Below are 13,598 nucleotides of genomic sequence, written 5' to 3' on the forward strand. Positions count from 1 at the left end.
GTCTGCTTTGAGCGTGTATTAAAGAAAAATGAGGAGGTGGGTAAAAAAGCTGCTGTGGTAAGCTTGCTGATGAACCGTCCTGACCGCACCAGTGGCCTGCTAAACGTTGGTGTGGTGCCCAGACGACCAGGAAAAATCATTCATCTACTACATGCCATAAAGAGGCACATCCGAATGACGTGAGACACGGAAACAGGAGAGAACACACAAATTAAGATAGTGTTCAAAGTGACTTCATTCTGCTGCTGTTTCATGTGAATCATCAGCAACCCACAGGGCAGGTATGAAGTCAGAGAGACCACACTAAAGAATCACACCATTTTTCACCATTCATGGCAAGTCACATGACCAAAATAAAGCAGTGATGCTAAAGAGAGCAGGTAATGTGAATTCAAAAACTATAGTTTCTCATCTTGATTTCTAAGTATTTTCCCTGAATAATTTACACTACACTGGCAGGAGTTTGCATACACCTGGTCATGAGTATGGTATGTGCTTTTTGAATGCTGCAGTCCACATTTAGTCTCAATCTGCCAATATAAATGGAGTGCGCTTGTGGCCGTGTGTGTTCATCAGCCACAAGCGTGTTAGTAAAGTCACGTACTGAAGTAGGTGAGATGATGAGGCCTGGGGTCCAAGTCAGCGTTCACATTCATCCCAAAGGTGTTCAATATGGTGGAGATGAAGGCTCTATATAGCAGGCTACTCAAGATCTCCAACCCATATAAACTTTGCTTTGTGCCAGAGTAGTTTTGGGTTTCCAAGTTTAAATTAAAGACAATTGTCCAGTACAATTGTCCAGCCTTGGTGATAACAGTTTGTGGAGAAAAACCACATGGCAGAAAAAGTCAGGTGTCCACCTAAAATCAGGACCTATCTTTTATAGGCAAAATGTCTGCCCAGAGACGTCTCAGCTTTGTCCCACCTGAGGGGATCTCGCTGTAATCAAGTCTAGTTCCGCTCCAGGTTTCTCCGGTTTGCTCTTCTATACAGAACTTACCATCAAGCTGCTGTGTGGCCATGCCCGTTGTTAAAAGCGCTGCAGGAAGAAATTTAAAATCAAGTATGGTTTTAACCTGTAATTTACGATACGCGATGCGCAGTCAAAATGGCAGAAATCACTTTTAGTAGACACAAGATCCGTTTTATGCATTTATTTATGTAGCAATTTATTCTCTGTTCGGCTGCTGCTTCAGCAGTCTCATAATCACATGTCAGAAGGCATGTGGTTCTTACCAGTCCTTCACTTTCACTAATCTCTGTGATCCTTACCAAAAATACCACAAAAGTTGCCTAAAAATGTCACCTTTTGAAAAGTCCCTGCATTTTTCGCAAGATCAAAACTTCCAGGAACCAAACCCCCCCACCCTCCCCATTTCCAAAGCTAGTGAGGTCATACATTAGGACTATTGATCTTCTCAATCCCACACCAAATTTTTAAAGCCATCCTTTTTAAACACGCAAGCAACCTTCGTATTTTAACAGCCAGAGAGAAACAAAAAGATTAAACATAAACTCCCAAACCTTTTTTTTTTTATACAGAGAAAAACTAAATGGGGAAAATGTCTTTGTATTAGTCCAGGTAAATCCTCCAGACCTTCTCTCAGGCCGGCGTTTTAATAGGGATGGGACACACACAAATATACCAAAAAATACAGTTCTGTGTGTCAATGAGAGGCTTTTCTTGTGTAGTAGGCAATGTCAATAATGTCGCTCACACTCACTCAGTCGTCCTTTAACATAGATTAGAAAGGTCTTTGCCATCTCTACAATAGTGTGAATATGTTCGTGTGTGTCATAAGTTAACATTATGTGAGCCTAAATCAGTGTCGGTGTGTGTGCACGCGCAAATGTGTGTGTGGGTGTAGATTGGGGACATTCCTTAGGCCAGTCCGAAGCCCTCTGAGCATTCCTGAATGGCCAGCAGCAGCATGTGTCTCAACTTCTCATAGCTCTCGTAGGCTGGGAGATCCAGCTGGTTAAAGCTGGACAGAGAGGAGACGGACCAGAAAATCATTACCAACTTCATCTCAATGATTCAACACAAAACTCGTCACAATAAACGTTCAGCATAATGTCATTAGAACAGGGGTCCCCAAACCAACATTTGGAACGACCTTCTGTACAATGCAAGAGACATTTTGAAAATTCTATTTTAAATATATGCTTTACTTATAATATCTGTACATGACAAAAGGTTGGATTTCAAACAAAAATTTCTAGTTATTAATAGAGGGCGAGGCACAAACAGATGCTTGCACTCTCGACCACTGGCAGAAGTCATTACTGATAGTTTTTCCGGCTTCTGGTTCACTGGCATTACAAGAGCGGCCTCTAGAGGCGATTTGCTGATGGCGTAATTTAATCACATTTCAATGATAAAGTTCAGAACTATTTTACATTGAGATTTGTTTCTTTTATCCAGTATCTATTTAAAAAACTCAGTGGATTTTACTGGTAGGTTGGATGGTACTTTCTGATAACCAATTATTTGACCATCGGTTGATGTCTAGTTTATTAACATAGTCTATAAAACTTATCCACCAACCACATGGACGTCCCAGTAAGTGCATTAAGTTCAATGGCAATGAATATGAAAAATATTATTATGACAGTAACAATGCACTTATTAGGTTTTATCTCTCTTGAAAAGTAATGCTCATTTGTCTGTATGGTGTCTAATCTAGCATAAAGAGGCATAATAGATTTAAAATCATAAAATCTCCATAATGATACTAGTAGCCACTCAGGGCCATGTCATTTTGCTACAGCATGACCAGGCCCCCTATTAAAGAAAGGAAAAATTGTGTCCCCCTCACAAAAAGAAGTTTGGGGACCCCTGCATTAGGAGATTTTAAAGGCTTTGTGTTTTGTGAGCTTACCAAGTATGTGCAGAGGGCAGGCGGTCCGTAGAGCGGTCATCGCGGTGAATCTGGAACTTCTGGATGCCGTTCATGCCCTCCAGTGCAGCGAAGCCCTGCAGAGGCACTTTGGACGTGCCGGTGACGAACTGCAGGAACTTGGCACGGTCTGCTTGGTCGAAGGAGCGCAGTGCACGCCAGAACCACTGGATCTGCACATGCAAAAACAGCTAATTTAGATTTGAATAAACGTTTAACTTCGAGCTTAAATTTTAGTATTTTTGTTGAGTTTCAACTTTTTTTGTTACCAATTTACCAGCTTTTCATAGAGCATTTTTTTTCTATTACTTTGAGCATATTCTCGGTCCTGAATTGTGCTCTTAAATCATTTTTGTAGGCGAAGGCTTTTAGTTTCTGTCACTGTATAGGATTGCAGGCTTATTGATACTCAAATATATAATGACAAAAAAATTTAACAGCTCTAATAACTAATGTTTTTTTTTGTAGGCCTACTTGGATCGAGCTGGACTGGTACTTGTGGTACTCTGTATTGGCCTTAAGATCATCAATGTCGATGGTCGGTAAGCCCGAGATGAGCAGCTCCAGCTCCTGCTCTGTGAAGATGGAGATGAGCCTCTTGGGGATGATCTCATAAAATCCCTCTAAAAAGGCTGCCAGCTGTTTACGAATCGCACCTTCAAGAGAAACCAACTCGGTTAACAAAATCGGACTCGCGTTACAGTTCTGCAATTCCTGATTTAGTGCAAACTAGTAGAAAGATTCTGACACCAATGTTGCAAATGCAAAGCTCACCAGTCATCTTCATCTGGCAGACCAGGTGCACATATTCCTTTTTGTTCTCTTCAGTGACAATTATGTTGGCCCCATTGGGCTTTAGATCCCTCACCTCACAAACCCCAAACTCCTGAACCTGGAAATGAAGGAAAATTAACGATTCAATCTACCTTTGCCCGAGTGTATAAATCACCGATCAACTACACTAGAAGCAGTACCTCAGTGCTGAATGTCAGCTCATAGCCCAGTGTTGACACATCGTTCTCCAGAAGGTAGACAAGGCCTTGGAAGAAAGGATAATCCTCACTCTCCATGTCTGTGTACCTGCAGAAGAATCGCAACATTGTGGCTTAATTAGAACACTGTTGCAATAACCCGATAAAAACACGATTTAAAACACAATAAGTTCTAATAATTAATTTTCTATACTCCGCCTATGAAATAGTCAAAAACTGTACAATTTCACACCAGGATTTCTGCAGGTTTCACCAAGTCAAATTGACTTTTTAAAACCTTTTACCCAAAAACATTCGAAAGTGAGCGTTAGAGGTAGCGTTACATGGACATGGGAAAATTAAGACCTGTTTAAAATTATTAAAACCCCGATTGGCGAAAGTAAGACTTTCTAAGGCCTAGAATTTAGATTTTTCAAATGTTAAGACCCAGCAGAAACCCTGCACACAAACAACTATGACTTAAATACTACACCGTATACATATATAATAAGTAACACCGTCGTAATAAATTCTACCTGACACTTTTCCCCAGGATGTGTTTGTAGAAGCTGCGTGTGAAGTAGCACTCCAACAATCTGTTATCATACACAGCCTTGGCCACCACCCGTCCCACAAACTTAAAGTAGCTGAGATGGTTGGGGTTGCAGTGAGAGGACGGGTTGATTGTGTAGGTAACCCGGTCTCCAGGTGACGTGCGGAACAGAGCGTACATGGGGTTAAACATTTCTCTGGAGATGATCATGTACCACTCTCTCAACAGACCACCAGCATCCTGGCCTTCTTCTCCTTCAAATACAATGTACCTGAAGAGTTTTAAAAAGAGACAAAGAAGAGAAAGTTAGGAGAGTTAGTGATGCATGTCCTCTGTGATGTGAACTGAAAAACTGATTACGGTTTCAGAAAAAACACCGCAATATCAAAGCATTAGGCTTGTTCTTTTAAAGGGGTAGAAGTATTACAGTCCGGCAAAATGTGTTTAATGGACATTGGATTGTGACATTTTAGTTTTATGTGCTTTACGCCATCATATGTAAATTACACCCTCCCCCCAGGGCGTTATTAAGCACTCACAGTCTGTTCTTCATGTCCTCTGGACTCTTGCGGTGCAGCTCTCTGTAAGAGTCCTCAAAAACATGGTCTCTCCTCACGTGAACAGCCATGTCCTCCTTCCTCAGACCCTCGTCCAGGCGCTCCAGTTCCTGGCGGAAATACCTGAGGTGCGAAACACAAGAGCGTTACCCCAGAGGCACTCGACCAGCCTGAAGGAAAACAAACTGGGCAGAGCGTTTGTGACTCACTTGCGCTTGACGTCAAAGTCAAGAATGCGAATGTAGTCCACCAGGACGGCAAAGGGCCCATCGGCCAAGTGCGTGGTGGACTGGCGCAGGATCTGGTTAAGCACTGTTCTGTGGGTCTCTGTTTAAAAAAAAACAAACAAACAAAAAAAAAAACGAATAACGCGTTATTAGCGTTCATTTTGAAAGCCATGATTCTAACGTATATTCACTTAAAAGGACAGTCAGAAAAGCTTCGAGTGTTAGTTGTTTTGAATATGCTGAACATACCAGCAAAACGGAGAAACTTTTGAGTGTCTGGAGGCAGGTTGGAGGAGATGTGCATGGATGAGGGCTCTCTGGAAAAGAAGGGGTCAAGCGAGGACGGGGTGGCTGGTGTGAGTGGGGCGGGGGAGAGAGGAGGTGGCTCGTCTTTGATGTGTGACAGTTGGCTCTCTCGAGTGTCCCGCACAGGTGGTTTGCTCTCGCGCTCAGTAGCATGCACCAGAAAGAAGGCTTCCACTGCCGGCTGCAGGACTTTAAAATCAAACCGTGGTGTCAATACAAGTCTCCGTTTTTATATCATCGCCAAGTATTGTACTGCGTTTTATGATTACCCAGAACAGCGTGCTGATCATGTGACTCCTCTAGCTCTTTGAGACACTCGCCCAGCATGTCCCACAGCTCATCCAATAAGAGCTGCTCGCTCAGCAGTGGCAAATCAGGTAGCCGCTCCTCATGCTCCTGCTGACTACTGGCTTCCTCACCTGAACACACAAGAACTCCGTTCAAATGATGTAAAGTGTCCATTCAACAGAAAACCTGAGAAAATTAGGGTTCCAACACATTTTTCATTTCAAAATTCCATACATTTCCAGAGTTAACCATGCAGACTTTTTAAAAAGATTTTTAAGACCATATTTAACATCTGAAATAATTATTTTAAACAATTCTAAAACGGTGCAATGTTAATTATTGATGTATGTAATGCTTAAATTCAATCCTAAAAAAACTTCAATCCCACAGCAACAGAAGGATCGTTCGTGAGAATTACAAAACAAGTCCATTAACAGAAACACTAGGTTTTCCGTTTGAAAATACATTTGTCTCTGTTTTGTCTTTCATCAACACCGAGACTGAATCTTTTTAAAAATGCTCTCCAAAGTGGATAAATTTTAGTGTGGACATTTTTTAGTCGTTGCCGCAACGTTTCAAAGAGCCGGGAAGTAAATAAGACGCTTCGACCTGCGTTATTTCCCCCTGCCGTTTGTGTGTTGCTCATGCACATTAGAGAGATAAAAGCATTTTCAGTCGTTTCGGTGAATACAAGCAACTTTTGGGGAAATTGAAAAAGATAAAGAGTGGACGGGGAGAAAACGGGGTCTTCAAACGTATCCGGATTAGTGTAGACGTAGCTATTTTATATATACATTTTTTTTTTTTTAAATACTTAACTTTAGAAAACCAAATAGGGCATTAGTATGGAAAGACAAACATTTTTCAATACTCAGTGTTCTTTCCACCCCCCACCCCCAAATACTAATGAAGACTTGGAAATTACTTAAATTCCATACTTTTCCAAAATACGTAGGAACCCTGTGAAATGTTAGTTGGATACTGAGTGCAGTAAAATCTCACCAGATGGGGCCTGATCCTGCTCCAGCGGCGAAGGCTGGTCCACGTCCATGGGAGAGTCGTCCCTCTGTGCTGCTGGAGGCTCTGCTGCAGAATGCATCTCCGACTAGACCAGGGGAGAAAGACAAAAAAACAAAAACAATGAAATTTCCCTGCAAATAGCATGTTTACTAAAGGGATCAACATTGGGTTTCAGGTTAACAGCAGTGTACATCATCAGTGAGGGCACCATGCATTAAAGGGGAAACAATCAGGGAAGGTGCCAGGGTTTGGGGTCGAAGCACTCAGCCAATAATAGCCAGCCAAAATCAACACGCGAGACGGAAGCTAAAAGCCCATTTAAAATTCATAACATCAAAAAGCCATAACATGTACACAAACATCGAACTGTCAGTTGCCAGTGCATGTACAATGCAGTGAGATGTGTAAGAAACAAACTGCAGTGGCGTGTGGTGGAACAAGTGCAATTAAGCAAATCGGCGATGTGATGTCAAAACACTAAAAAAAGAAAAAGTGGTTGTAAACAGCAGTCTGGCGTACGAACCATACAGAATACTTGTAGGTGTATAGAAGTGGTTCTCAAAGTGGGGTCCGTGAAGCAGAGCCAGGAAGTCCGTGATTTTAAACGTTTTCTTACAGTGGTGAGAATCACAACTCGTCATTGTCACGCATTATATTAATTTGTGAGCGTTGTAGTTATAAAGCCTGACTGAGTGATCAAAAAAACTCCCAATCTTAATACATGCGCACTGTAAATAGAGCGATGAGGAATAAGTTATGACTCAAATCAATATTGTATTAATAATATTGGACTGTACTACTAATGGTAATGAAATTATGCCACGGTTAATTAGATCACTGTTTTAGAAATGATGTGTAGAATCCTGCACTCAGGCTGGGCAATGATAACGAATAATAGTTCAGTCATGTTTATTCCTGATCATATTTTGCCGAAAGCTTTCCCATATGAATTATTGCTCCATCTGTCCTACGAATGTTATATGGTAATATGGTGAGTAGTGCAAGTAGCAGTCTGCCTGCTGTAAATGCGGCCCATGCTAACCGTGGCGGAGTTGGCTGAGCTGGCGAGCGGGTTGTTGGTTGCAGTAGTGCTGGGGACATGGCCAGCCACCACAGACGATCCAGAAGCAGCGGCAGAGGAAGTGGAGGAGGACGAAGAGGGCGGGGCAGCCTGCTGGAGGCGGCGTGCCCGCTGCCCCTCTCTCACCATCTGAATGATAGCGTCTGCTTCAGCCTCCAATTGTCGAACTGCAGCCTGGATACTACTGGTAGAGCTCAGACTACTGGAACCTGCAACCGCAAAGCAGACAACACACGCACAAAATGTAAAGCCAGAAACCACATCTGTTACTACACATCAGAGCCAGTCCTGAGAGGGTGAGCACTTTAAAGACAATGTACAAGAACCGTGTTTTAAATCTTCGCAAATCTATAAATAAATAAATCAATCAATCACATGTACATAAGTATTCACAGCCTTTGCTCAATAATTTGTTGACGCTCCTTTGGCACCAATTACAGCCTAAAGTCTTTTCGAGTTTGATGCTACAAGCTTGGCACAGCTATTTTTCGGCAGTTTCTCCCTTTTCTTCTTTGCAGAACCTCTCAAGGTCCATCAGGTTGGATGTGGAGTGTTGGTGCACAGTTATTTGCAGATCTCTCCATAGATGTTCAATCAGGTTCATGTCTGGGCTCTGGCTGGGCCACTTAAAGACATTTACAGAGTCATCCTGTAGCCACTCCTGTGTTATCTTGGCTGTGTGCTTAGGGTCGTTGTCCTGTTGGAAGATAAACCATCTTCCCCAGTCTGAGGTCCAGAGAGCTCTGGAGCAGGTTTTCATTGAGGATGTGTCTGTACATTGCTGCATTCATCTTTCTCTTGATCCTAACTAGTCCCCCAGTTCCCAGGCCTGCCGCTGAAAAACATACCCACAGCATGATGCTGCTACCACCATGCTTCACTGTAGTGATGGTATTGGCCAGGTGATGAGTGGTGCCTGGTTTACTCCAGACACGACACTTTGCAATCAGGCCGAAGAGTTCAATCTTTGTTTTTCATGGTCTAAGAGTCCTTCAGGTGGGCTGTCGTGTGCCTCTTATGGGGAGTGGCTTCCATCTGACCACTCTACCATACAGACCTGATTGGTGAAGTGCAGCCGAGATGCTGGTTGTTCTGGATGGTTCTTCTTACTCCACAGAGAAATGCTGGAGCCATGCAGAGTGACCATGCCTTGGTCACCTCTCTGACTAAGGCCCCCCGGATCGCTCAGTTTGGCCGGATGGCCCCCTCTAGGTAGAGTCCTGTTGGTAACAAACTTCTTCCATTTACAGATGATTGAGGCCACTGTGCACATTGGGACCTTCAATGCTGCAGAATTTTATTTGTACCCTTCCCCAGATCTGTGCCTCGATACAGTCCTGTCTACAGACATTTCCTTGGACTTTATGGCTTTTGCTCTGACATGCACTTTTAACTGTGGGACCTTCTATAAACAGGTGTGTGCCTTTCCAAATAATGTCCAATCATCTAAATTTACCACAGGTGGACTGCAATCAAGTTGTTGAAACATCTCAAGGATGATCAGTGGCAAAAGGATGCAACTGAGCAAAAATGTTAAGTGTCATGCAAAGGCTGTGAATACTTATGCACGTTATTTTAAACAACTTTAAAAAAAAAAAATCTTTTCATTATGGGGTTTTGTTTGTAGAATTTTGAGGAAAATAATGAATTTAATCCATTTTGGAATAAAGCTGTTGCATAACAAAAACTTGGAAAATATGCAGCGCTGTGAATACTTTCCGGATGCACTGTATGTTCCACATGCAAAAAGTATTGCATTCCGTACACATGTGCACATATTCGTGCTGAAAGTTTATCATCATCAAATAATAATCAACCTAGAAAATAGTCACATTTTGGTAGCTTGGTAACAGTGTGATTTTTTTTTTATTTTTTACTACGATTAATTTCACTCACTCTGTCTTCCAGTCTGCTTTGCTTTCTTGTTGGCACGGCGCGTGTCCTCCCTCAGCTGTATGATGACCTGTAACACTCGCAGGAAGAACTTCTGAGTGGAGGTCTTGGAGGTAAGAGAGCTCATGCATGGCAGCTGAAGCTCCCGACCACCCAACGTGCGCTTCTGAGCCGCCACAATCACCACACTCTCCGATCCGTCAAACCTGCAAGCAAGAAAGTAAAGTCATGGTAGTTGCCGAACTCCACTAGATACAAAATTCTTTTTTATTTTTTTATTTATTTATTTATTTTTTTTTTTAGAGAGTCAAAATTTTTTCTCTCATGTCACCTGCTGGTCATCTTGCCCTTAAGGCGAGCAGTGATGGAGGGGTCTTCATGAGCTGCCTCTGGAGACTGTGCATCAGCCCGTGCTCTCCTCTGCTGCTCCAGGTTATACTCCCGTAACTCGGCCAGTAAAGTGCCTAAACACACAAACAAGCCAAGACGTGTAAGCGGTTCCTCTCACACTAAAGCTCTAGGGCGCTAGACTTATTGCTCTATTTACCAATTTGTTTGCAGAGTGTGTAGCCTAGGTGACGAGCTCCACTGAGAAGCAGTTTGAGCACGGTGTCTCGGGTCTGGCCGTCCCCTCTAGACAGCTGCAGGAGGATGTTAGCTGCGTCCTCCAAACCCTCCTCTGAACAGGAGTGAGATGTCAGCACCTGGTGTAAAACAAACAATAAAGGGGAGTCTTAAAAAATAAATAAATAAAATCACCACGGCACAGACCCCCCCCCCAAATTCAAAATTTCATACTCGAATATGCAGGACTCCCCTAAAGATTTTTAAGACCACATTTAACATTTGAAATAATGATTTTAAATTCCAACTACAACTTGCACTACATTACAATTTCTGATGCATGTCAATCTCTGACGTATGCCATTATATTTTCAAATAAATTTAATAACTTTTTGGGGACACGGAGCATTTTTAGATGAAAACACCCTTTTCAAACGCATCCATTGTAGATGAAGCCTTTGTTATATTAAAATAAATAATTTTTTTTTAACAAATTCTTAATTTTATTATTAAGAAAACCGAATAGGGCAATAATATAGAAACACAAATATATTGTAATACTCAGTGCCACCCAAAACTAATCCGAACCTGGAAATCACAAATCAAATTCTATACTTTTTACATATTTTTTCAAAATGAACCCTAAAATCTCACTGCTGTTGCTGGGTCAGAGAAACCGTGTGTGTGTGTGTGTGTGTGTGTGTGTGTGTGTGTGTGTGTGTGTGTGTGTGTGTGTATAGTCACAACAGTCACAAACCTCTACAGAGAGCTGCAGCTGTTTCTCTGTTAAACCAGTGGAGGCCAACTTGGTATCAATGTCTGTGTTGCTCCCACTTGCCTTCTGTTTGCCTGCATTGAGAAATTGAGATTACATTCACCTCTGCTATTAGATCATATCTTGGCAGGTTGAAGCAAATGATTTAATGATGAAATTAAGGTTAATTTTAGAATGAAAATCGGTAGCAAGTCTGATGTAGGACTATAGGGAACATTTTTACTACAATTCAAATAGGATATGACAAATCATATATAATAAGATGTTTTGAAAAAGTAGAACATTTAGAAGGTAAACTTTGACATCTATAGCCCTCATACCAACTGTGGTGCCTGAAGTTGCAGTCGGTGTGGTTGTGGCTGCAGCAGCAGTAGAGGCTGGTTGAGATGTGGGCACCGTTCCTGGAGCTGCCGTGGCCTGACTAGCCGCCGCACCAACTGACCCGGCAGTGGCCTGAGCCGTGGGAGTTGCAGTGACAGCAGAGGGTGCCTGAGGCACAGGGTGGCCAGCTGGCACCTCAGTTGCCTTGTTGTCAGGCAGAGCGATGGAGATAAGTGAGAGCAATCGCAGGAGCTTCTCGGTGAGCAGAGAGCTGCGCCGGATTACAGGGTGAGACAACATGTTCATCAGCTGGCCCAGCGGAGACGCCTCCAGGCTCAACTGAGCTCCCTCGGCCTCACCGGACGACCCCAGGGGCACAGTCTTCATGGAAGCCTTGCCTTTACGACTCACATTCATGTTGTCCAGCTTGACTAGAAGGTCCCAGAAGTCCGTCGAGATGCCCAGGGACTGTGGAGTGCCTGTACAAGAGCTGAGCGAGTTGTGGGTAGAGGATGGGGTGTTTGGTGTACCAGAGACAGCTTGGCCACTACCAACTGATCTGCAGCCTCCTCCGGCTGTGGAGGCAGAACTACTACACAGGCGAGAGTCCAAATCGGAAGAGGAAGAAGAGGAGGAAGAAGATGACTGAGGATCCTTGCAGCGCTGCTGTGTGAAGTGGCTGGGAAAAACCTGCATGTAAGAAAACAAAACATGATTTATTTTAAGAAACCGAACACCACAAACATTCTAGTTAAAAAAAAAGCCTACAAATATTTCCCTTACATATACAGACACATTTTACAGTATATGTAACAAATTCCTTGCAAGTGCAAACATACTGGGCAGTAAAGCTCTTTGTGATTCAGTTTTTTTAAATAAAAAACAAATGAAAGCTAATCCATACCTTGGCCAGTTGAATAAGGGTATCCAGTACATGTCGACAGACGACAGGGGCAGCTTGCGGGTGAATGTGCACCGTAGAACCTCCGCCTCCTGTGCAGCCAACTCCTGCTCCAGTCCCTGAAACACTTCCGCCCAGGCCCGCTGGGCCCACAGCTCCTCCTGCCGAATGTCTGTCCGCATGCTTCCGGCCCGAGGCGCGCTGGATCTGGAAGATGTTGGTCCTGCAACCCAGTGCTGCATCCATGGACACAGAGAGCCATGACAGTTGGCTTGAGCTGCGTGACTCTACTCTGTTCAGCAGCTCCAAAGAGGAGGAAGAGGAGGAGGAGGAAGAGGAGGAACCCTTGCTGGCACCAGATGACCCCTGACCTTGCGTGCGCTTGCCTCGAGCCTCTTCGAGCCGGGTCGTCTCCAGGCAAAGCTCGCTCTCACTGCTGCGCTGAAGAATGGAAAGCAAGCTGCGGATCACCCAGCCGCGTGTCTGAGAGTGGTAGCACAGGTTCCTGAGAACACGGTGCAACCTACTCGTGTTCAGCTTGGGTTCATCCACGAACAGAAGCACCAGGAGGCATGACAGAGCCTCGTGGTCCAAAAGCAGACGACCTCTCAGGCGCAACAGGGAATCCACATTGGAGCTTGATGGGCTGCAGACAAAGTTTATAAATCAGATACTAGTAAACACAATGAAATGACAAAACTACTATCTGCTTTCAACCAAAACCGCTAACACACTGACCGACTGTGGTTGGAGCTGCCGCCCATTTGGAAGGTTCCGCCTCTCTGAACAGCCAGGCGTGTATATTGCACGCCACGGTTCCCGCCCAGACGACTAGTGAAGGCAGGTGAGCGCAGAATAGCTGAGAGGGCAGAGGATGAACTGTGCCCGAACAAGCGTTCATGCATGAGTTGCCTCTGACGAGCCTCCTGCTCCCTGCGCAATGCTGCAGCTTCAGCCGCAATGTCGGGAGGCATGACGGCCAGCACACTATCCTCCATATCCTCCAGAACGGAACGCCGCAGTTCAGACGGCAGCGTCTGGATGAATGTGACCGGGTCCAGGGGCTGGTCTCCCTGAGTGGGCTGCTGGGATTGATCACGCCGCTGCTGCTCGGCCCTCTGCTGAGCCAAAACCTGACCATAAAAAAAAAAAAAGAAAAATCACTCAATCCATTTTTTTTATTCCATACTTTAAGACTCAAATATGCAGACTTCCCTAAAGACTTTTAAGACCATAATTAA

The 13,598-nt window shown here is 43.8% G+C and overlaps 1 protein-coding gene across 19 annotated transcripts in view; it reads right to left on the reverse strand.

The window, feature by feature from the left end:
• Window positions 1-1,139: 1,139 nt before the first annotated feature.
• huwe1 (HECT, UBA and WWE domain containing E3 ubiquitin protein ligase 1) overlaps window positions 1,140-13,598 on the reverse strand; it is a 50,345-nt gene continuing 37,886 nt past the window's right edge. For 18 of the 19 annotated variants that reach the window (XM_083521076.1, XM_083521079.1, XM_083521090.1 and 15 more), the window contains 19 exons: window positions 13,096-13,490; window positions 12,361-13,003; window positions 11,456-12,146; window positions 11,118-11,209; window positions 10,344-10,500; window positions 10,128-10,260; window positions 9,800-10,002; window positions 7,865-8,112; window positions 6,805-6,907; window positions 5,784-5,933; window positions 5,458-5,703; window positions 5,191-5,308; window positions 4,964-5,104; window positions 4,408-4,695; window positions 3,875-3,980; window positions 3,675-3,792; window positions 3,375-3,556; window positions 2,883-3,073; window positions 1,140-1,985 (listed from right to left, as the gene is read on the reverse strand). In XM_083521076.1, the coding sequence (XP_083377202.1) occupies window positions 1,883-1,985; window positions 2,883-3,073; window positions 3,375-3,556; window positions 3,675-3,792; window positions 3,875-3,980; window positions 4,408-4,695; window positions 4,964-5,104; window positions 5,191-5,308; window positions 5,458-5,703; window positions 5,784-5,933; window positions 6,805-6,907; window positions 7,865-8,112; window positions 9,800-10,002; window positions 10,128-10,260; window positions 10,344-10,500; window positions 11,118-11,209; window positions 11,456-12,146; window positions 12,361-13,003; window positions 13,096-13,490 (4,308 nt within the window). In that variant the 3' untranslated portion in view covers window positions 1,140-1,882. The remainder of the gene's footprint in view (window positions 1,986-2,882; window positions 3,074-3,374; window positions 3,557-3,674; window positions 3,793-3,874; window positions 3,981-4,407; window positions 4,696-4,963; window positions 5,105-5,190; window positions 5,309-5,457; window positions 5,704-5,783; window positions 5,934-6,804; window positions 6,908-7,864; window positions 8,113-9,799; window positions 10,003-10,127; window positions 10,261-10,343; window positions 10,501-11,117; window positions 11,210-11,455; window positions 12,147-12,360; window positions 13,004-13,095; window positions 13,491-13,598) is intronic. The other variant, XM_083521083.1, reaches the window with a different exon arrangement.

Source organism: Silurus aristotelis (genome assembly GCF_946808225.1).
Source record: "Silurus aristotelis genome assembly, chromosome: 19".
NCBI lineage: Eukaryota > Metazoa > Chordata > Actinopteri > Siluriformes > Siluridae > Silurus > Silurus aristotelis.